Consider the following 22,727-nt stretch of genomic DNA (forward strand, 5'->3'; position numbering starts at 1 on the left):
GTATTATCAGATATCTACATAGATTAAATAGATTATCTAAAATCACTTCGTTAGTGTTGCCTTTTTCTGCAGCAACCTTATAGTCTTACCGATAGCCAAACAGCAGCATTCTTAGGTTAATACATTTATTGGTCATTTAAGAAGATTCGCTCTTATATTTGTGACCTTTGTTCCGCACTGTATGCAGTCACACACATGCAAAGTCAAGCCCCTCCGTCCACGATGGATAGTATGGATAGCACAAACACGGAGATATAGAACGTACACAAATGTGTTTTTTTTTTGCGTTGCAGTTTCGCTCTTATGTAACGCGGTCTCAACTGCAACTCTGCTCTGGTTTCCATGCTTTTTTGAAACGTACGCACCACACCGAATCAGGAAGAATATATAAAATGCGCATTACAAACGTGGAATACAACATCATTCACCCACACACGTTTAATAAGGACGTGTATTGTCTGCCCATACCGCAATTTAATTCCAATGAAGGAAGTCTATCTGTTATTAATTATTATTTGGTTCATAAATAACCTCGTTTTGATGTTGTACAATCTCAATTACTGTCGTAGGTTATAGAGGTATTAATTTCTCTTTCAGAGGCATTTGACACAAAATACGAGAAACACAGGAAGGTAGAAGGTATATGAAATACAGAACAGGCAAAATTTTGCTACCGGGCAGTCAAGGTCATAGCCCGCGAGATTCCTAATTGCCTCTACATGATTCGCTAGGTAGTTTTGAAAACAGCAATTTTTTCGAATATATATTACGTAAATGTCTTTCGACTAAACGTCAGGTTAATATGTAGGAATGTAATAATGTATTCATCATAATTTAAATAAAATTCTGTCAACATTTAAAAGAAGTTACAAAAACGACCCCCTACCCCTCTAAAAAGAGCTGAAGATTTTGAGAATTGCTGAAACAAACATTGGCTTTTATAGTTTATTTGAGGCTACATTCCTAATTGTTTAGAGGGGCACATGTGAAGACCCATGAGATTTTCAACTAACTATAGGTACATTGCAATTCTTTTAGCTGACTGTTTATACTGACCTTACCTATACCTCTATGTATGAAAGTTGCGGTTGCACTTCAAAACGGTTTGCATATTATTTTAATCGAGGTTGATAATTTTTTATTAAATTATTAACTGACCATGATCTTGGCTAATTATCAGAGCGTTTTGTCGTTTCAACAGTTACACGAAAGAATTAGAGTTTCACTTTGTAATAACTCAGCTGTCAAAAGATAAAGAATTGACTAATAGGAAAACAGCGCGTTACGATTAACCTTAACATGAATTGCAAATGTAAATTGTTTATTTGTGGGAAAGTTACTGAACTAAAATGTATTTTCAAATAAAATTAATAGGTAGGTGCATGTATATGAAACTGAACTTTCCGAAATTTTAAAAATTTACTGTAGGTGTTATTATCATTTAGTAATAAGGTCTTAAAAACTCATAGGGTGAGTTGTGAAGGACTATTAGGCACTGTAAAAGGACTACTACTGAAGGATTTTAGTGTTGGTTTCATTTTAGATACCTAAAAAGTAGGTTTTAGTCGCAGCTTTGCTCGCGCTGATAACCTAAATACGAGTCAAAGATCATCGACGACCGCATAAAACTAATTTTTCTATCCTCCGGGAACAGTATTGCTTTTCTGGATAAAAGGTACCCTATGTCCTAATCTGTACTCCTCAAAATGTGTGTACAAAATTTCATAGTGATCAGTTGAGTAGTCTCTACTTATTTATAAAGTTGATTATCAATTGGTCAGGTGCTTAAAAATTGTATCATTAGTAAATTAAAGATCATTATTTTTAACACTGTTTAAATGTTGCTCAGTTTTATAAAACAGTCCGCCACCTTAACAAAGAAAACGAAAAAGAAGAACGAGCACATAACAAGCTGTAAACAACGCCAGTAAATGTTTAATATTCGCGCTTTTTGTGTGTAGAAATTCTTTGTGTTCTTATTTAATTTTTGACTACGATCTGTAATATTTCGCAGTACGGATCTGGAAACGCGTCCATCAGTTCTTGGCGCGTGTATGAAACCAAACTAATCGCGAAGATCAAGGGAAAGCAATCTCACATTTTCAGCGGAAACGGCTGGAGGTGTGCACTGTGCAATAATACTAGGTACATAGTAATGGTTTGTCCATAACTCTCAAGTCCAATTTTGAAGTGGGATTTTGACAAAAGCTACTACTCCCTTTCACAGCCAACTACGTATCTATAAAACGGTAACGGCGCCAGGCAGGGCTCAGTGTCGTTCTGTTCTTCTAAATAATTACAAAAAACTACCAACCAAAGCTATGTACAGATACCTTGTAAGTAAATCATATCTATATACAGTGCGATTGTGTGTACACGAAAGTATGTAACTAATAAAGTGTAAAAAAAAGTGAGACAAAAATTGGTGCTAATATGATAGGAATTGAAGGACGTGTAGTTAATATACCAGGATGAGCATTTTTTTAAGCTCATTATTGAAATTTCGGTAAATCGTTCAAAATAAAGGCACAAAATTCACGTTTTATGTGTGTGTTAATCCTCTGTATTACATCTAATGTTTCAAACAACATTTTGGATTATAAAATCAAAATTCTAAATCCTTTAGGTAGTTTATTATTTATATTGGAACAACAAATCTACTAATCCGTATACCTACCTACTATAAGGGGTTCACATTCAAACAAAATTTCGAAAAATTTCCCGCTAGAGAGTATCCACGTTTCGTTCAAGAATATTTGGTTTTATTGTTTATTGATGTCATAAGATAAGGATGTTATTCAATTAATTTAAAGTAAGTAAACAGTTAATTGTCAAGACCAGCAAGGTACAATAAAAGTAAGCAAGGTATAAATACATTTAGCTTAAACTACCCCAATAAAAACTTCTGTACTCTTTCCTATTAATTTTTTAATTGGATTATGCACGTTTTAATTAATTTTGATCACTTTATTGAAAATCATTGTAAACTGTTTAAGATTCATGAAAACAGAGAGAACTCTACAAACTGTTTAATAGAGAGATAGAGATAGACAAATTTTATAAAGTACCTGCAGCGTTCGATACCTGCGGGTAGCCGAGAGAGATAAGGGTATCTTTCTCTTCCTTGTGATAGGAATACGGGTTAGTAAATTCATTGTTCCAGTAATAAATAATAAAGTAAAAGACTTACAACATTAACTTTATAATCCAAAACTGGCAAAATTAAACTGAAGCTACTATAATGTTTGAGTTAAAAAGGTCCCCACTAAGGAAAATTTGTAGTTGTGTCGATTTTCCTCTAAATCAATATTAATTTATCACGGTTAAAAAAAGTCTCTTGCTTGGTTTCATGTACAACTGATGTCTCTAAAAATGCTTTATAATGACATATTTACCTAACTTAACCAAGCCGTTCGGTTGATGTGCTAATAAGAACTAATAAGTTCGAAATCGGTCCCTACACTGAACATATAAAGCAGCATCGTTTTCACGAATATTAGATTTTATTATATTATTGTTATTCAGTTGGTAAAATTCTTTACGGTAGTTTAATATTTGTAAATTAAAAACCATTTCCACTTTTAACGATTTAATAAGCGCTCGAGTCGTAATTAAGTTAATCTAATGGAGCTTTTGCACGTTTAACATCGTCGAAAGAAACAGAGATGCGAAGATAGTTCTACTGCATTTATGTTTAGAAAGTATTAACTTTTTAAAATCAGTTAACCTCCACGGAATACATTACTGTCCGTCGCACACAGTGCTAATCTTAAAGTGCCCTGTTTATTTAAAGACTTAATTAAGATGACGCACAGCTTTTAATTAGAGTCTGAGTGAAACGCAATAAGAGAATATAGTACTTTGCATATCCTCCAGATGCAACCTTCCTAGGATGGTATAATTAATTTCGTCGGTTACTTTGTCACTATCTTTATGCATAATATGCTGCACTTTTTTGGTTAATAAATTTCAGTAAAAGAAACATTTTTAGCAAGAACAAATTAATTTAAACTAAACATCAGTTCATTTACGGCACCAGTAAATACATAGAATAATTGACGATGATCATGTTTTGTAACAAAATAAAAACTGTTAAACGTTTGTATGTCCATAGCAGAGTCAATTTAAACGGTCGAAGTCGACAGTAAACTAAAGATTTAAATAACATTTTTCACGGAATGTAATAGTAAAGAGGACTCTGCATATGATTAAATTTTTTGCGATAAGGGTAAATTGACCCGAGGGATGTACAAGCAACATTTGGAAAAAGACTTCAATGAGCGGTCAAGAAGGAAACCCGACAACTTTAAAATCCAATTAATTTTTAACATCATTTTTGTGACATTTTATACAGATATTACTAATTACAAACATGATTAGTTAAGGAATTGACGATACTTGAGAAAAGATTTCAACGAGCGGTCAAGAAAGAAATCTGAGAACATCGAATTCTAATTCACTTTTTTCACCAGATTTGTATCATAAAAATGATATATCATAGAGAAAATGCTGTTTGTAGATATGATTAGTTAAAGAACTGATGACTTTTGAAAAAAGACTTCAACGAGCGGCCAATAAAGAAACCTGACAACATCGAATTCTAATTAACTTTTGTCAACAGTTTTGTGACACAAAAATGACATATTATAATGGTATTACTGTTTATAAACATGATTAGTTAGTTGATATTCGGAATAAGACTTCAACGAGCGGTCAAGAAGAAAACCCGACAACTGTGAATATTAATTCATTTTTAATATTAGTTTTGACATTTCCAATTTGAATTTGAAGAAAGATCAAGAAAAAACTCAACAACTTCGAACCCTAACATATCTTGCGATGATTTTGTGTACTAAATACAAGATACTATACTGATATCACTGTTTATGTACAAACATGAACAATGTCTTTAAGGACTAGTTAAAAAATTGGTAAAATTTGGAAAAAGACTTCTATGAGCATTTAAGAAAGAAACCTAACAATTTCGAATAAAAGAACATCTTTGTTACTACTTTTGTAACACAAATATAACATACTGTACTGGCATTAATCTTTAGGAGCAAACATGAGCAATTATGTCAATGACTAGTTAAGGAATTGATAACAATTGGAAAAAGACTTCAACGAGCGGTCAAGAAAGAAACCTGACAACTTTGATTACCAATTCTTTTTTAATATTAGTTTTGACATTTTCAATTTGAATTTAAAGAAAGATCAAGAAAAAACTAAACAACTTCGAACTCTAGCACATCTTTGTTACTGATTTTGTGTACTAAATATGAGATACTATGCTGACATTACTGTTTAGGTACAAACATGAACAATGTCTTCAAGAACTAGTCAAAAAGTTGGTAAAATTTGGAAAAAGACTTCAATGAAAATTCAAGAAAGAAACCTAACAATTTCGAATAAAAGCACATCTTCATTACTACTTTTGTATCACAAATATAACATACTGTACTGGCATTAATCATTAGGCGCAAACATGAGCAATTACCTCAATGACTAGTTAAGGAATTGATAGCAATTGACAAAAGACTTCAACGAGCGGTCAAGAAGGAAACCCGACAACTTTGATTACCAATTCTTTTTTAATATTAGTTTTGACATTTTCAATTTGAATTTAAAGAAAGATCAAGAAAAAACTAAACAACTTCGAACTCTAGCACATCTTTGTTACTGATTTTGTGTACTAAATATGAGATACTATGCTGACATTACTGTTTAGGTACAAACATGAACAATGTCTTCAAGAACTAGTCAAAAAATTGGTAAAATTTGGAAAAAGACTTCAATGAGCGGTCAAGAAGGAAACCTGATAATTTCGAAGTCTAATTCATATTTATCACCACTGTTGTGTCGTAAAAATTACATACTATAGTGACATTACTATTTATAAACACGAAGGGGAGGGAAACATCTCCCTGCATCCCCCCCTTTTGCTGGAACTCTTCTAATTTTAAATTGTAGAAACTATTTACAAACATTAGCGTGTTTTAGGAACATGTTTCTAGGTGCATCAGCATCATATGATCTTTTTGTTCTTAGGTATGCGCCGCCACCCTCGTGATAGCCATTAGCGGCAGTGCGCTAGGAGGGGGCGTTGGCTACGGGCATTTTGATGGCTACGCAGGCCTGGGGGGCTATGCATCAAATGAAATCGCAGGTAGCTACGGGGGACATGACGATCACGAAAAATACATAGATTATCACGTAAGTTATAAATATATTTTTGAATTAATGATGAAGAGCTTATGAGTTTTCTGCCGTGGTCGAATTCTGATTGCAGACGTTTCGCCATACTTAATAGATGGCATCTTCAGTGCTTCACGTCTGCAATCAGAATTCGACCACGGTAGAAAAACCCAGAAGTTCTTCATCATCAATTAGACACCGGCCGTGGAAGGCTACGACCTAATATATTTTTGAATTTGTACATCTTTTGGTGACAGTAATATCGGGATTTTACAACGAACCCCGTATCCTGCTCGCTGTTAAGACAGCAGGTAAAGGTTGGTCTGTGTTCTGTCGGAGCTGCCTGCGATGCGCTGATGAGTTCCAAAAGGATCGAAATCGCGATCCGCGTCTGGCAGTTTCGACAGAATACAGACCACTTTGAATTAGTTTATTCGATTATGGTAACGTGCCTATCACGTTGAGGTTAGCTACGCCGGAATTCGTTTCAGCAAGTAGATATCCATATATTTAAATGGACCTTGTTGGAGCATACGTAATCCTAAAATGTAGCATCGTACTACAGATGGCGTTTACCGCGCCATTTGTGGTATTTTCTAAAACGCGCTGTTAAGACAGCAGGTAAAAGTTGGTCTGTGTTCTGTCGGAGCTGTCTGCGACGCGCTGATGAGATCCAAAAAGATCGAAATCGCGATCCGCGTCTGGCAGTTTCGACAGAATACAGACCACTTCGAATTATTTTATTCGATTATGGTAACGTGCCTATCACGTTGAGGTGAGCTACGCCGGGATTCGTTTCAGCAAGTAGATATCCATATTTTTAAATGGACCTTGTTGGAACATACGTAATCCTAAAATGTAGCATCGTACTACAGATGGCGCTCACCACGCCATTTGTGGTATTTTCCGTATCCTAATGTTTCGTAATGCAATAAAAACCGCGCAATAAAAAAGAAATCACTTTAACGTCCAATTTTCCTTCAGTTAATAGATCGCAAATATGAAAGCGTTTAATTACCAATATCAAGAACCGTTTACTGCAAAGGCGTGCATGTATTACACGTACACACAGTATATATATATATGTATGTGTAAATAATAGACCTAATTCACATGTGTTCATTTAACAAGTACTCCGGAAGTTTCCAAGGACTCAATTAACATTCGGGCTAATTGCCCTAACACTTGTTACCTTTACATTTAATAAGCTTCTGATCGTACGGGTAATTAACGAATTTATAAGAGAATTACGAAATAAAGACGTACATAACTACGTGCAGTATGCAGTGACATCGAGAAAAAAGTCAGATACAATATCGTTTTGAATATTAATGTGAAAATTCATTCTCAATTTTTTACCCACTATAATAAACTACCTCAGGTCAGTGAGGGAAAATTTTATGATGTTGCCACATCCTTGTCGGCAATCAAACCCGCGACCTTTGGCTTTACGTACTAATGAACTCGAAGAAACCGTTCTAGGATCAAATATGATCTAAATTTTGGTAAAAATTTTTGAATAACAACAGTATTTCTTGATTACATAATTTTATCAAATTTGGTACCTACTAACACCTACCGATGATATTATGGTAAATATAACCCTTTGTTAGTAGTTATGCATCATCATCATAAGGTCGTCAGTCCTAAGACTGGTTGGATACGCACCTCCATTCTTTCCTATCCTGAGCTAATCTTCGCATTTCCCTAAAACTAAAACAACCCACATCCTTAACTATTTGCAAACAGTAATATAATCTAGATCCACCTCTACCCCTCCTAACTCCCGTTTCTGCCTCTAACATGTCTTTAACTAGACCTTCATGTCTGAGAAGGTGTCCTAGCAATCTATCGCGCCTATTTCTTATTGACTTCCATAGAGTCCTCTGTTCTCCTATTCTTTCTAATATCTCTTCATTTCTAACCTTCTCTATCCACGGTATCCTCATCATTAGCCTGTAACACCACATTTTGAACGCTTCTAACCTTTACTTTTCCGCCGCGCCCACTGTCCATGTTTCGTACACGTACGGCACCGTGCTCCAAACATACACCTTTAACAACCTTTTTCGAATTTTAAAATTAAACGTTCGCGAACATAGAAGTGACTTCTTTTTATTGAAGGCGACTCGACCCTGCGCTATCCTCTGCTTTATATCCCTACTACTCCTTCCGTCCTGACTATCTGACCTCCTAGATACCTAAAATCAATCACTTCTTCTAATTTTTCGTCTCCTGTCTTTATATTCGCTCTTTCCCTACTTTTTCTTCCTTGTAGTTATGCTTACCATTAAATTAAAAATTTCACCACGGACTTGTTTTTCTACTGAATAATTTCAATGATGTTTCATGTAATGTCAAGAATTTGTAATGAAAATTCATTTGAAAAACAGGTACGTGCCAACGTAAATAAAAAGATAATTTTATCGGATAGATATTTAAAAATGCATCAGCTTTCACGTAAAACCCATCTGAAGAAAAACGGTTAGAGAAACTTAGTAGACAATTTAACAAATGGCATTTCCCATATTCATTATGGAAATTATAGGAGGCAACCGGCAACTAAATTAGGGCATAATGTTCTTTTTCCGGTTGTTCTCGTGCAAAATCGACCGATTTGATATTCACGGCGTGCATCGGACGCTATCGCAGTTGAGAGTGTTTGAATTGGTTTCTCAAGATTTCTAAAATTTTCTCGGGACTCTTGCTGCTCGAATTGGAGGTCGTATTACAATTATGGGACTGCGTGGACGTGACAACTGCTTTTGACGTGACAACGTCTTATAATTCGATGGAGCCGGCTGCACGCACGAAAAAACATGACTCATGCGGCGTTACCTCGCTCTGAGGCGTTCCATTTAAGGCTTGAAGTACAAGCGAGAGCGCGAAACGAGCGATAAAGAGGCACAATCGGCCTCCGCGTTCGGCAGCGTTCGACATCTGTCTCTCTCCTACTTGAGTGAGCGATGCGTCCGCGTGGACAGCTGCTATACAATAATACATTTCCATTTACCTCCTTCTCTATATCCATACAAAATATCTATCAAATAAAATTAAAATTTTCTTTTGAAAAATGAAACCATTCCATCAGTATTTTCTTATGACGTTGTCACGTTCAACTATCGTCAGTAAACCGACTTTACAGACAACCGATTTTTTTTGACAAAACTAAATATCCACAAGGAAAAAAGTAGAAAACAACACAAAATGACCTTTACTAATTCAATAAATTTCAATGAATTCGATCAATGATGAGGATTAAGTTCTTGATCAACAATTCATCAAAAGCAACAAGCGTGGACGTATGCTCTATAATTTCTTTTTTGTCCAAACAACAATTAAATAACGGTAACAAAGGCATATTACGTAATAAGGAGTTACAATTAAAGCGCATTGTATTCCTTAATGTATATGTAACAGGAAACGTCTTGAAATTTCTTTTCCTGGTGTTAGAATAAACGACTAGAATGCAACAACTACCTTCAATATTGTTCCCATTGTTTTCTGTACTATTGCAGCCGTTATTCGATACAGGTACCTAAACCTAAGAGAAACAATATCACTCTCTCCTGCACCGATTGTTATTTATTAACGAGCGACCAGTTATCTCATTTACGTACTCTCTCGCGTTGCAAGTTATGGGTTAACGATGAAACAAAAGAAACCATATGTAAATAAACTAATCGGCGGGTAGAAAGTGTGAACACATGGAATATCGAATCGTTAATTATTGCAAATTGTAATCATAGAATGCACCGGTAATGAAAACGACACCGCCGTATCGATGGTCGCCTGAGGCACTCGCTCACAACGAGTACATACACCGAATTAACCTTTGTCGAACGACCAGTTGGTGACAAACTTTGCATTGAAGAATGCGCAATTAAAATCTAAACTTGGTTTTAATGCCTTTTCATATAAAATTAGTGACATTTTACAAAATGCTACCTCTTTAGGAAGCTGAAAGGGGTTTGTTTGTTTGTTTTTGGTTCGATTTACTTGAAACTGGTTAAAAAATTTAATCTCCGTTTGGGGGGAGGAGTGGTGAAGACGAATTGCAATGTTTAAATGGAACATACATTATTTGTGGTCAGATTTACTCGAAACTTGGTATTGGTGGTCTCTCATTTAATTTCTAGAAGATCTATCTCGACATTTTATAAAATTCAACCTCCAAAGGGGGCGGCGGATAAAAAGGTGTTGCAATTTTTGTTTGGGACATACTTTATTTGTGGTTAAAAATACTTAAAACTTGGTATATGTGCTGTTTGATATTATTAATCAAATGAAAAGAGGTTGCAGCGTTTCCATGGGGTATATTTTATTTGTACTCGGATTTACTCGAAAATTGCCCATTGTTGAAATTAAGTAACTACGTGTTTTGGCAATTTTTAAAAATCAACCCTTAAGGATGAAATGCTGTTGCTACGTTTGTTTGAAATCTAAGATGGCAACATTACATAAAATTAAGACGTTGTAAGGGTGAATTGGGAGTTAAAACGTTTTATGGAGAAACAATATTAATTTCTGCGAGCGAAGCCGCGGGGAAAACCTAGTATAATTAATAACATTTAAGTCAAAAAACGAAAACTATTTTTTAGGTCCGTCCAAGCTACCACTATGACTATGCCGTACACGATCTTCACACTCACGATATCAAGAGTCAATGGGAGACGCGGGATGGAGATAAAGTTGAAGGGGAGTACACCCTCCTAGAGCCCGACGGCTCCAAGAGGATCGTCAGGTACAGTGCCGACAAACACACCGGTTTCAACGCAATCGTCAAAAACATCAAACACGGCTATTAAATTAATAAATAAGCACTAAAACCACTAATTACCCAGAACAGTACAAATTGTTTGATGAATATCGAAAGTAATAGAAACAAAAAATAGAAGGCATAAGGTAACCAAATAATTCTAACTAATTATTTAATATAAGTAATTAGTAGACATCGCTCGCGATTTGATGCGTGGCTTTTCTTTTTAATTACTGTAATCTATTATAAAAAAATGTATCCAATCAAATAATATCAAATTGGGGTATATTCTTAGTACCTACCTAGTTATGACCCTGTTTTGTGCGTGTTCTACCTTTTTGGGACTATCGTAATAAATTTTGATGTAATTGGACAGTTTGTACTTGATATTACGACAAATTATGCCTTTCTACTACGATAAATAATTAACCTGTGAAATTAGTGCAATTTTAGATCCTCAGTTCTAGTTTTATAGAAACAATTAAACAATATTACCAGTACCTATATACTAATAATTAAGTGTAATAAATTTTATCTACTATTGTATATAAGGTGCTATAAACGCGTATTTCCGACACATTTTTTCTACACATTCTTGAAGTTTCTTTTTTTAATATTTCGTCACAATAATTGTTCCCCATTCTCCTCTGTTTTGCCATACTTCCTTACGTTTTTTCATATCCCTTTTTCACCTATGTCTGTGTTATTGTATTGTACTTAGGTCTAGAGTTTAATTTTTAAGTTTTATAATGACAAAGAAGCGTGCTAGTGTAGATTATATTTACGTTATTTTATGACCGAACCCTGTACATCGCATTGTTCTATGACAGTATTGTTATTTATGAATAAATATTTTTATGCAATCGTATCTGTCATCTCGTTTTTATTTCGAAAATTTAACCCAAAGGTGAAAAAATGTTATTGAATGTTCAAGGACGATTTTAGTGTAAGGAACTAAGAAATAATAGAAACTTGGAATCAAGGACAAACCTATGGAGTATCTTAATTGATCTATTAGTAACAAATTTATGATACATTTTTAAATTGCTTAAAGTGCATATTTAATGGAACGTTTTTAATTGAAAAAAAAAACTTTGAACATTTCATCGAATTCATTGTTTCTTCTGTTAAAGATCATATAAAATAGAAACAATATAGTCAACATGGTACGATAAATTTGGTAAAATGTTCAAAGTTGCTTTGTTTCTTCAAGCACTTTTTTAATTATCTACTACAGAAGAAAGTTGTCATTCTTCCACTTGAAGAAGCCACGGTAAAGGTTACGTAATATTTTCATGTTATAGCTTTTTTTAAATGTTTTGTCCATCTAAAGTTCTTGAAATTAAAACTCTAATCCCTTTGTTGTAGTTATCTGTAATTTTGGTTCATACAGATATCTAATAAATAAATAATTAGCTGCCTGCTGTCGGAAAAACAATATAACTTACGAAAAGTATATTATTCATTGTACGTATAAAAACTTCATTTACTTTCTCTAGCGATGTGCCCCTTCCAAGGTAGGGATAAAAAACCTCATTATACTCTCGATTCTTCAAATATAAATATAAACATCTCGTTGATATTTTCAATAGTAACTGGTACCAATAACAGCAGATTTGAGCAATGCAATTTTAGTGGATAAAATGGTCAATCTTTCCGTGCAGTACTGTACAGATCATACGTTCCTCACCGGTTAAGAGTTTGGCCGAGAGTTGTCTCCTTCCTTCTCTGGCCTAGTGCTGTTCTTTTCTACTTTGCGCCGGTCAAACTGAAGGTTACATCGCTACAGAAACTAAACGAAGTATATTTATATATTGCATTGCAAATTTGTAATTGCTTCATGACGGATGTTGTCTCTGAAAAAACAGCTTTCCATCGCAAACACCCCAATTATATACAATTTAGACATACCTACATAATTATTATGTTCGTTCCGGGGAAACAGCTGTAATTGTAATAAGACAAACTTTTTTGCAAACGTGCAACATATTGTTCTTAATGCCAACATAGGAATAAACGCATAATTACATCGCATTGTTTCACTTGCTGCCAGGTGTTATATATAGTATATAAACTGTATCTACTAAAACTTCCTCTTGTTTTCAAAAGTGAAATTGACCGCCGCATGTCAGCGTTCATGGTGACACATTTAAAATCATAAAATGGCGATTAGACAGCCGGTGCAAAGGAGGGTTCCAGTTTCGATTTAATTAACACAAAACAGCCCGCTTTTCGAACGAAGTTCCTTGACATGATGAGCAATGAACAAGGGTTAATCACAAACAAATCCGTTCAGATTTATATTCGACTTGTACATAATAATTAATAGTACGAACCTGAAATGTGCCGATTATTTGAAAAACTACCGCGTTCTCAAGTAGCTAAAAATATTTCCGACAATAACGAATATCTAAGCATTATTTTATATGTAAACGTCCAGAGAAATAAAACTATTTATTAATTAGTTATGCATGACTTGATATTGAAAGTTTACTGAGCACGAGGCATTATTTGAATTTTTCCTGTTTTGTTATTACGAATGATACGTGTAGGGTCAATTACACATGAATAAATGCACGTAGAAGAGATTAACTTCCTTGGTTCATATTTCTTCAATGAATAAAGAACAGAAAAAAATAGTAATTGTGTACCACTACTAGGTATTTGATTTACCATATTTGATAAAACTAATTCGCTTTTAAATATGCGCTCTTAAAATATCACAAAATATAAAGCAAAAGTAACTACGTGAGGCAAAAGGGCCGTTCTGTCGAAGACAGAATTAGAGAACAATTTATAAAAAGATATAATATCCAAGAAAGGAAATCCAAAAACATCGACCGCCTTTTCAATAACAGCCTTAAAATCAGCAACAAACTTGAAATTTCTAATTAATTTTCAAAAGGTAATAAATACCAAATATATGCAGCTTAATAACTCGATTTGAAATAATCTCATACAAAAAAACAACAAGGATAAATTGGGAAATAATCGAAATATGCGATCTACAATATAATGTAAAGTAGTTGCCTACGTGAGGCAAAAGAGTCGTCCTGTAGAAGATAGAATTAGAGAACATATTACAAAAGGATGAAGAAGACAGAGATTTCAACAAACATGAAAATTCTAATTAATATTTAAAGCAGCCAGGAACATGTTAAATAAATTACTTCACTCAAATTTAACCATTTTTAGGCAATTTTATCATTTTTGTTAATGTCATATTTTTCTTTATTGGAAGAGACAGTTGTTACATACCTAAAAATACCTTTGAACACAATTTACTCAGAATTCTACGCTCTTATATAATTCTTAGACCACACCGTTCCGTTTGAGCAACGAATTATCCGAAAGACCAAATTCACCCAACTGTACTGTAGTCGTTATGGGCAAATTGACCCGGCATATTTTAACCATCTATTAAATATAAAAAACACCTACCTTTAACGAGATGAAACCGATTCCTACGACGAAGTTGGCAATCCAATTGACAAGCACGGCGATAGACATGGCAGCAGGTCGAGGCCCTTGGGAGAAAAGTTCGGCAGTGATCATCCAAGGTATGGATCCTGGTCCGACCGCAAAGAATACTACAAAGCCCAGCGTCGACACCACCGAAAGATATGACATCCAGTCGATCATTTCCTGAACGTAACCGAAAAACTCCTATCAGACAGTAGTAAGACTGTTCTTTCCCGACAACGGGAGGAGCAGCAAAATAACCAAAAGCGTCTGATAACGATTGTTTTCGTGGTTAGGTGTGTCAATGAGGTGAGCGAATGCGACAGTCAAGCCAAACCAAACCAATTTGTGTCCAGTTAAATACTTATTAAAAAAATACGAAAGTGTGAAAGATCCATCTAATTTTACAATCACAGTCGTCAGTCTTAAGACTGGTTGGACACGCACTTCCGCTCTTTCTTATCCTGAAAACTGGAACATCCCACATCCTTAACTATTTGCGAGCAGTAATCTAATCTAGGTCTACCTCCACCCCTTCTAACGCCCGTTTCTAACTTTAATCTGTTTCTGACTAGACCTTCATGCTTGAGAAGGTGTCCTACCAACCCATCTCGCCTATTTCTTATAAACTTCCATAGAGTCTTCTGTTCTCCTATTCTTTCTAATATCTCTTCATTTCTAACCTTCTGTATCCTCATCATTCGCTTGTAACACCACATTTCGAACGCTTCTTACCTCTTATTTTCCGCCGTTTCGCACCCGTAACCGGCTTGATCCGAAAAAAAAAAACTTTTGGGTGTTTCATTCCTACCAGCCAGTAATGCTGGTGGGCGGGCAGTCCCTCCGGACTACGCCGGAAGGTAGGGCGGAAGGCCCTCTTCAGCCTCCGTTCCGGAATCGTGGGAATGGGTGGGTGGTGGTTTGGGTGAGAAACATGAGACGGACGAAATGAAGACAGAAGAGAATGAAAGATTATCTGTGGAATATTACTGCCTCAGCATTTGCCTAAGTGATCCAAGGAAACCACAGAAAAACTTGGACCAAGGCAGACGGACCCGGAATCGAACCGGCGTCCTCCCGAATGCTAAGCAATGGTCTAGACCTCTAGGCCATGCCACTCGGTCTTCTGTTCTCCTATTCTTTCTAATACCTATTCATTTCTAACCTTCTGTATCCTCATCATTCGCTTGTAACACCATATTTCGAACGCTTTTAACCTTTTCTTTTCCGCCGTTTCGCACCCGTACTGCGGATTGCTCCGACGAACCTACTTACTGCTATTAAACAGCGTTCAATAAATGAGTACAGAAAGGGCAGAGAACGCCATCTATTAATCATCGCGGGATTTGAAATTTTACCGTTTAAGAAATTTAACTACCTACATAAGTTTATCATTTTTTTAATTTGAACTATTGGGTACACTACAACCAACGTTTTGGCCATTATTTACAGTCTTCTTCGGCCTAATTAACCAATTTAAATTTTTCACTAAAAATACCTAAACAAATTTTTCAATCCAAATTAGTAATGGTATTCTGAATATTAAGATCTTAAACACTTTCGTATTATGTACATATGTTTATTTTAAGAAGCATGCAAAAGTGATGGTGCTATGAGTGTGTTTGTGTGTGAGTGATAAAATGAGTGCCGATTGCGGGGTCTACAGAGCGCCCTCCTCCAGATTGTCAGGAAAGTTGGAATTCAAAGGGAAAGGGGTTATAAAAAGCGGTCTGGGTTCAAGCAAGAGCACATGTATGAAATAAAAACACAAAAAGATAAAAACCCCAATATTTTAAATGTTATATCTAGTCAAATATCGAAAAAATGTGATTAAAAAGATGGCCTGTGTAACAGTATTTAATAAAATGTAATTATTTTTCTGGGCCCTAAACGATGTTTTGTCATGTTTACAATAAATTAAAACAATATCTAATAAATTACGAATTTGCAAATAATTTTGAAAACAACAAAATCTACCTATCTTTTTTTTAAATTTTCATATTATTTTTCCAATTATCGTACATAAATAATTTGAGATGTCTCGACGAAAATCCTTTAAAGCAGGAATATTGCAAATTAATGAAAAACATGCAGGAGTTTTATAAACAAAAATTATCTACATACCTAGTTCTAATTTTTGGTAGGTAGTGTTGTTATTCCGAAATATTTCGTTTTCGAAATAACAACATTCTAGTAAGTACTTAATTTAAATGGAAGTGGCTGAATGCCCACCGGCAAACTTAATGCCACTACATTGAAAATCCTCCGTTATTTTAACCGTTACGCAAATTCGGTGGATTTATCTTTTTTAAGTAAATTTTCTCTAAACTCGGAAATTTACGTAAGAGCAGAGGAATAGTACTCTATATTATACAATTCTATCAATTTACGGAAATGGCCCAATGGTATCGATAATTGGCTGATATAGGAAAAGGCAAAGGTAACTATTCTGCACAATTTTCCGAATTTAGAGGGGATTTTCCCGAATAAAACACTTAAAATTAGAGGCGCTTGCGTAAACAATTAAGTCTTCCTATAGCCTTAGTCATAACGTATTTTAAATCAAACAACGGCAAGATTCTAAATTCCAAATAATTGTTTAATTTTTTTACACAAAGGTGTAATCATTAATAAACAATTTAAATTTGTTCGAAACGGTTAAGTACCTGAATTTTATTAAATGATAATATTTTATCTAAACACAAATGGATAATTATTTATTTATCTTGATTTGTTGTATTAATAAACCTTGCAATTTAAAATAGATAAAATTTTCACTCAATTAACACTAACATTATAAAATTCGCACATTTGAGTGCATAACAACTGCTAACTCGAATCCCAAAGTATAAATATGTTTGTTTAATTTTTAGACAACATTGCGTTATGAATTTTAATGGCTTGTCCTACTATCTCAACAAAAGGAACTTTGTAAAATGTATTTAAAAAGTTTTCCTCAATGAAAATGCAATTACACAGTTGTAGATGGAGTTGTTCAGAGACAAATGGATTTCCTCGTCTTTTAATTAACAGAAAAGATACAAAAAAACAAAATATATCACCTAGTATGAAATACCATTAAAATCTTATTTTTATTGATAGGATGTGGTTTATCATTTCCTTAAAACTAAACAGGATGACTCACCATGTCCAAATACATACGTAGTCCCCATCACCAATTTGACAAAGACAGAGAGAGAAAAAAAGCGAGAGACAAATAAAAAGAGTTGGCAACAAACCTTTATAAGAAATGAGATGGTAATGAAGATGGAGAAGATGAACATTCCTCCCAATCCATAGAGATGGAGAGTCCTTCGGCCCGTTCTGTCCATTAACGGTATGGACACCAATGTCATAATGGTCATGATGGCGCCGATTCCAATCGTGGAGAACTTTGCACTCTCTTCGGAAAGACCGGAACTCAAAAAGAGACTCGTGGAGTAATACAAAACCTGAAAGACAAAAGGCAAATTAAATTAATATTCTTAAAACAATTGCTCCACGATGATATGCTTGTACAGAAACGTCAATTGCCGACCGAATTTTATTCTCAGGGTTTTACACTAACTGACACCGCCCTTGTGATGATGTTGATGAAAAAGTTCATTTCAAGTATGGTCCTTGAAATCAATAATCCATATATGCATACAAAAATCATTATTTGTGAGTGCCATCAACAATATAAAATTATTTAGACGAAACGGTAAAGGTCCAGATGATGGCCCCCACCCCCTTGGGAGGTGGGGGGGTCGAAAGAGGAGGTCTCCCCCACCACTGTACCATAAAAAGTGGCGGTCTCATACATTTCTAGGCATGTAAATATTTATATAGTCATTTCTAAACAATATTCAAAGATAAATGAAAAATACATAAAAATATTGAGAAGGTTATATAAAACATTATTTAAATATCTTTATCAATAGGGTAGGTTAGGTTAGGTTATCGGGTTTTGTTCAAGTGACCACCCTCTTTCGATCCCCCACCTCCACCCGCTTGAAAATAATTTTTTTATTGAATTTTATTGGTATTATTATAGTGTATGAAAATTGTCAAAATAATCAACTTTCAACCCCCATAACTTTTTATCGGGGTGAGACCACCGCAATTTTTTTATGGGGTTGAAACTCACATGACCACCCACTGTCGATCTCCCTACCCCCACCCCCTTCGGGGTCATCATCTAACCCCCACAACTTTTTATGGGGGTGAAACCGCCACGAACTTTTATGGTACAGTGGTGGGGGAGACCCCTCTTTCGATCCCACCCATCATCTTGACATTTACCGACGAAACATTAAAGGAAACAAAAAAAATATTAGAACAAAAATCAAGAAGAACAATCAGTATTTTTTGAACGCTTTTTCTAATTATATTAAAAATCCAAAGCATCAACTAGAAGGTTTCTAAGATTGAGTTAACCTTCGAAACACGGTAAACTTGAGTACCAGCAAATACCAACCAGATAGCGAAAGAGTAACTCTACTTGGATACTATTCATACAAACATTTGCACTTCATATCATCATGGGCCGCTACTTTATCCTCATTAATTAGAAATCTTCATAAGAAAGACTTACCGCATTGATGCCACTGAGTTGTTGCGACAATTGCATGACGACGCCAATAATAAGAGGCGCCCTGAGCGTAGGCGAACATATAAGTTCCATCATGCTGATTGAGGCTTCCGACTGTTGCGCTCTTTGCTCGGCCCTCATCTCCTCGATGTCCTCCTCCACTTGATTATTCGCTCGCAGCCTTCTCAGTGCGCGTCTGCTTTCTTCTTCCCACTGTTTCGTGATCAAAAGGTACCGAGGACTTTCCGGACACACCGGCAAAAGGACGAGTTGCAGGATCGCAGGACATATCGCGAGTCCCAGAAGATAAGGCCAGCCGTCGTTCGTGCCCAACAGTTGTTCGATACCCAAAACCTGGGATATCAGGAGGCCGAGCGTTACGCCCAACTGGTTCACTGTGCCCAAACCGCCGCGCAGGTTTAAAGGCGCTATTTCCGAAATGTACATAGGGACTAAAGACGTATTGAGCCCTGGAACGAAACATACCAACATAAGAAGAACGGCAGATAGCAATAAGGTCAAAATAGGTGATCAAAATACTATTGTATATAATTCCTATCAGGTACTAGCAATGGCTACTCTACTGGGTTGACTATCCCACCGAAATTAGCTTAGAATTAAAGTGATGGATAGTTCAGAAATCGTGGAAATGGCTGGTGGTGGTTTTGAGTGGGACAAAACCGAACAATCAAAATGATTACGGTATTACTTCCTGTGTTTCCAAAATAGACCTCCCACAAGGTTCAGCAACAAAAAAAAACGTGAATTGCATAATTAAATAGATTCACACATACTTTAAAAGACAGAAAAATAGGCGAAAAGATAGAAACGTTTTAACGATTTTCTAATTTCTTTGATGGATTTTCCAAACTTCCACTAAACAAATTTATACTCAATAGAATTATATATAAGCTGTTCAACTCAATCCATTTGGATTCCGAAACCTTAACCCAAAAATACCGAGCGGCATGGCCTAGAGGTTAAGTCCGACTGCCTTGGTCCAAGTTTTTCTGTGGTTTCCTTGGATCACTTAGGCAGAAATATTCCACAGATAATAATCTTTCATTCTCTTCTGTGTTCATTTCGTCCGTCTCATCTTTCTCAACCGAACCACCACCCACCCATTCCCACGATTCCTGAAAGGAGACTGAAGGGGGCTTTCCGCCCTACCTTCCGGCATAGTCCGGAGGGACTGCCCGCCCACCAGCATTACTGGCTGGTGGGAATGAAACACCCAAAAGCTTTTTTTTAATCCAAAAACCGGAATGCTTAATCTTCTCTACCAAATGGTACCCAGGCAAATAAACTGAAAATATTTCTATGGTAGGCCTGTTCTACTAGCCACTTAAATTTCCACCTTGATTAGATATTTCTATTAGGATTAAAAGAAAGTAAATGTAATCAATATGAGAAGGAATTAGACCCGTCTGCAAAACTAACTAAATCATCGAATTGTTACAAATTTAGGCGTTCAAACACGTAGCAGCTTAAACCATAAGGACTACGAGTGGTAATCGTTAAGATTAAGAGGTTGGTCTCGGGCGCGAAAGCGGACAAGGACATCGACATCGAATTAATACCAGAAGTGTTCTTAGTTGCGACGGAATGGGTCATTTGCGAGATCGATATTACTTGAAATTACGGTACTACAACAGAGACTACAAAGGTTAATTTGAGAATTAATTAACCCTGTTTAAATTAGCAAATTGCTTAAGGATTCTATCGGTTCACGCGGAAGGCGTTTTGAGGAGGTAAACTGATTGAAGGTTTGTTTGTACTCATTGTTTAGATGTCTGCATTTGATGTACTTAATAGCTTCCAAATGCCTTGTACTATTTTTTTGCTAAAAGGTCAATTTATGCGTTCGACAAAGGGTAAATTCTTGAGTTTTCATAACTCTCACAACTATCGACACTGTTTTCTTTAAAAGTCATAACAAGCTCGCATGTATGACAGAATATTTCAGCATTTAAGACATATATTATGATAGTTAAGATTAAAAGATCAAGATCGTAACACGCAAGATCAAGAGAAAGACTAGAAGTATTTATGCAACATCAAGGTCAAGACAAAGACCGAAAAAGCAAGACCAATACAAATACCAATACCAAGACTGACACAATCTTGATCTTGGTCGATTTAACCATTTCTGCCCGTCAACTGGCATTAGTAGCTGATGGGATTCAAACAAGTTCTTTTGGTAAGAACTAGTACTACATTTATCGCTTGAGCCAAAAATAGACTACTGAATACTCATTTGAGTAATTTTGTTTTAGCCATTTGGCTACTAAACTCTAAGAAATATGAAGTCCTTATTGTCCCTCTTTAATTACGACTCAGTACTTACCGCAATTGACTCCTAAAATGAATCTTCCTATGATGAGCATTTCATATGACGAGGCTATTTTCGTAAAGCCCATCAAACACGATCCACCTACACCTAATATGTTGTTGAGCAAGAGACCTCCTTTTCTGAAACAAACAAAGAAACATTCGAGACATTTAGAAGAATTTTTCGTTACCGCCACAGATAATCTTAGTTATCTGTAATGGTAAAATCTATAAACACTAATATACATGGAAAATAACCCTACAAAATTAATGATGAAGAGCTTCTGGGTTTTTCTGTCGCGGTCGAATTTTGATTGCAGTCGTTTCGCCATGATTAATAGATGGCATCTTCAGTGCTACACGATGTATGATTGGCGGCTCAATTCAGGCAGAAAAGCCATGAAGCTCTTTATCGTCAATTAGACACTAGCCATGAAACCCTACGAACTACTGTAATCCTACAAAAAATCTTGTTTCATTGTTAATAATGATTATACATTGGTTAGACGATTCTGCGACCTACGCATTATAGTTAAACACATATCGTCATTGTTGCTACTGTAACCTTTCGTAGCTTAATCGTAGAGCAACGGTGTATAAAACGAGAGACCAGAGTTCGATTCCCGGCGAGGGCGTGAAGCAAGAACAATTCTTTTTTCATTAATTTCACATATAAAACACGTGTAGAATCAAAGGCAGCGTAGTCAAATGATACACATAATATTTAACTGATATATCACAGAAATATTATGATATATTTTAATTATCCTTAAGGACATTAATGCAGTTCTCATTGTTAACAGATACACGCAGAACGATACAAGAGATTATCAAGTAGCAATAATAATTAATGCAGAGCTGATCAAATATTTTGGTATTGGACGGTTGTGTAGCTCCGCCCATTTCAATTAGCAGTATTAGTGCGCTCTAATTAATCTTGAATTTAGTGCGCTTCGAGCGTTGCATTAAATGCACCTTTGTAAGCGTGCATGTCCCATCCTATCAACATGGTACCCGACAAAAACGAAACACGAGATGAAAATCGAAACAGGGATTTACAATCAATTAATACATACTACTTGAAAATCGCGCCCACAACATGAATATTTATAAATTTAGCTTGGAGTATTCTTATGTAACCAAAGCTTTTATTTATCATCATCATAAAGTCGTCAGTCCTAAGACTGGTTGGACACGTACCTCCACTCTTTCCTATCCTGAGCTAAACTTCGCATTTCCCTAAAACTAGAACAGCCCACATCCTTAACTATTTGCGAACAGTAAACTAATCTACGTCTATCTCTACCCCTCCTAACTCCCGTTTCTGCCTCTAATATGTCTCTGACTAGACCTTCATGCCTGAGAAGGTGTCCTACCAACCTATCTCGCCTATTTTTTATTGACTTC

The 22,727-nt window shown here is 35.6% G+C and overlaps 2 protein-coding genes across 11 annotated transcripts in view; one reads left to right on the forward strand and one right to left on the reverse strand.

Annotated features, from left to right (window-relative positions):
- Positions 1-22,727, reverse strand: part of LOC108742100 (glucose transporter type 1) — a 140,855-nt gene that overhangs the window by 67,797 nt on the left and 50,331 nt on the right. For 9 of the 10 annotated variants that reach the window (XR_001938614.1, XR_001938615.1, XM_018477131.2 and 6 more), the window contains 4 exons: positions 21,337-21,461; positions 18,993-19,459; positions 17,656-17,868; positions 14,396-14,620 (listed from right to left, as the gene is read on the reverse strand). Coding sequence is in view for 8 of the 10 variants with exons in the window: in XM_018477131.2 (XP_018332633.1) it covers positions 14,396-14,620; positions 17,656-17,868; positions 18,993-19,459; positions 21,337-21,461 (1,030 nt within the window). In the remaining 2 variants the exon portion in view is untranslated. The remainder of the gene's footprint in view (positions 1-14,395; positions 14,621-17,655; positions 17,869-18,992; positions 19,460-21,336; positions 21,462-22,727) is intronic. The other variant, XM_018477133.1, reaches the window with a different exon arrangement.
- Positions 2,121-11,778, forward strand: LOC108742102 (cuticle protein 19-like). Its single transcript, XM_018477136.1, has 3 exons — positions 2,121-2,336; positions 6,049-6,213; positions 10,797-11,778. Exons 1-3 carry the CDS (start codon positions 2,322-2,324, stop codon positions 11,001-11,003), a joined length of 387 nt encoding a protein of 128 aa, XP_018332638.1. The 5' UTR covers positions 2,121-2,321; the 3' UTR covers positions 11,004-11,778.

This window comes from Agrilus planipennis, unplaced genomic scaffold, assembly GCF_000699045.2.
Source record: "Agrilus planipennis isolate EAB-ADULT unplaced genomic scaffold, Apla_2.0 scaffold304, whole genome shotgun sequence".
Lineage (NCBI taxonomy): Eukaryota > Metazoa > Arthropoda > Insecta > Coleoptera > Buprestidae > Agrilus > Agrilus planipennis.

What these genes read in the sequence shown, in the direction of transcription:
- LOC108742102 (XM_018477136.1), top strand. An exon ending in AAAAATACATAGATTATCAC is followed by an intron (nt 6,214 to 10,796) that starts GTAAGTTATAAA and finishes ACTATTTTTTAG; the next exon opens with GTCCGTCCAAGCTACCACTA.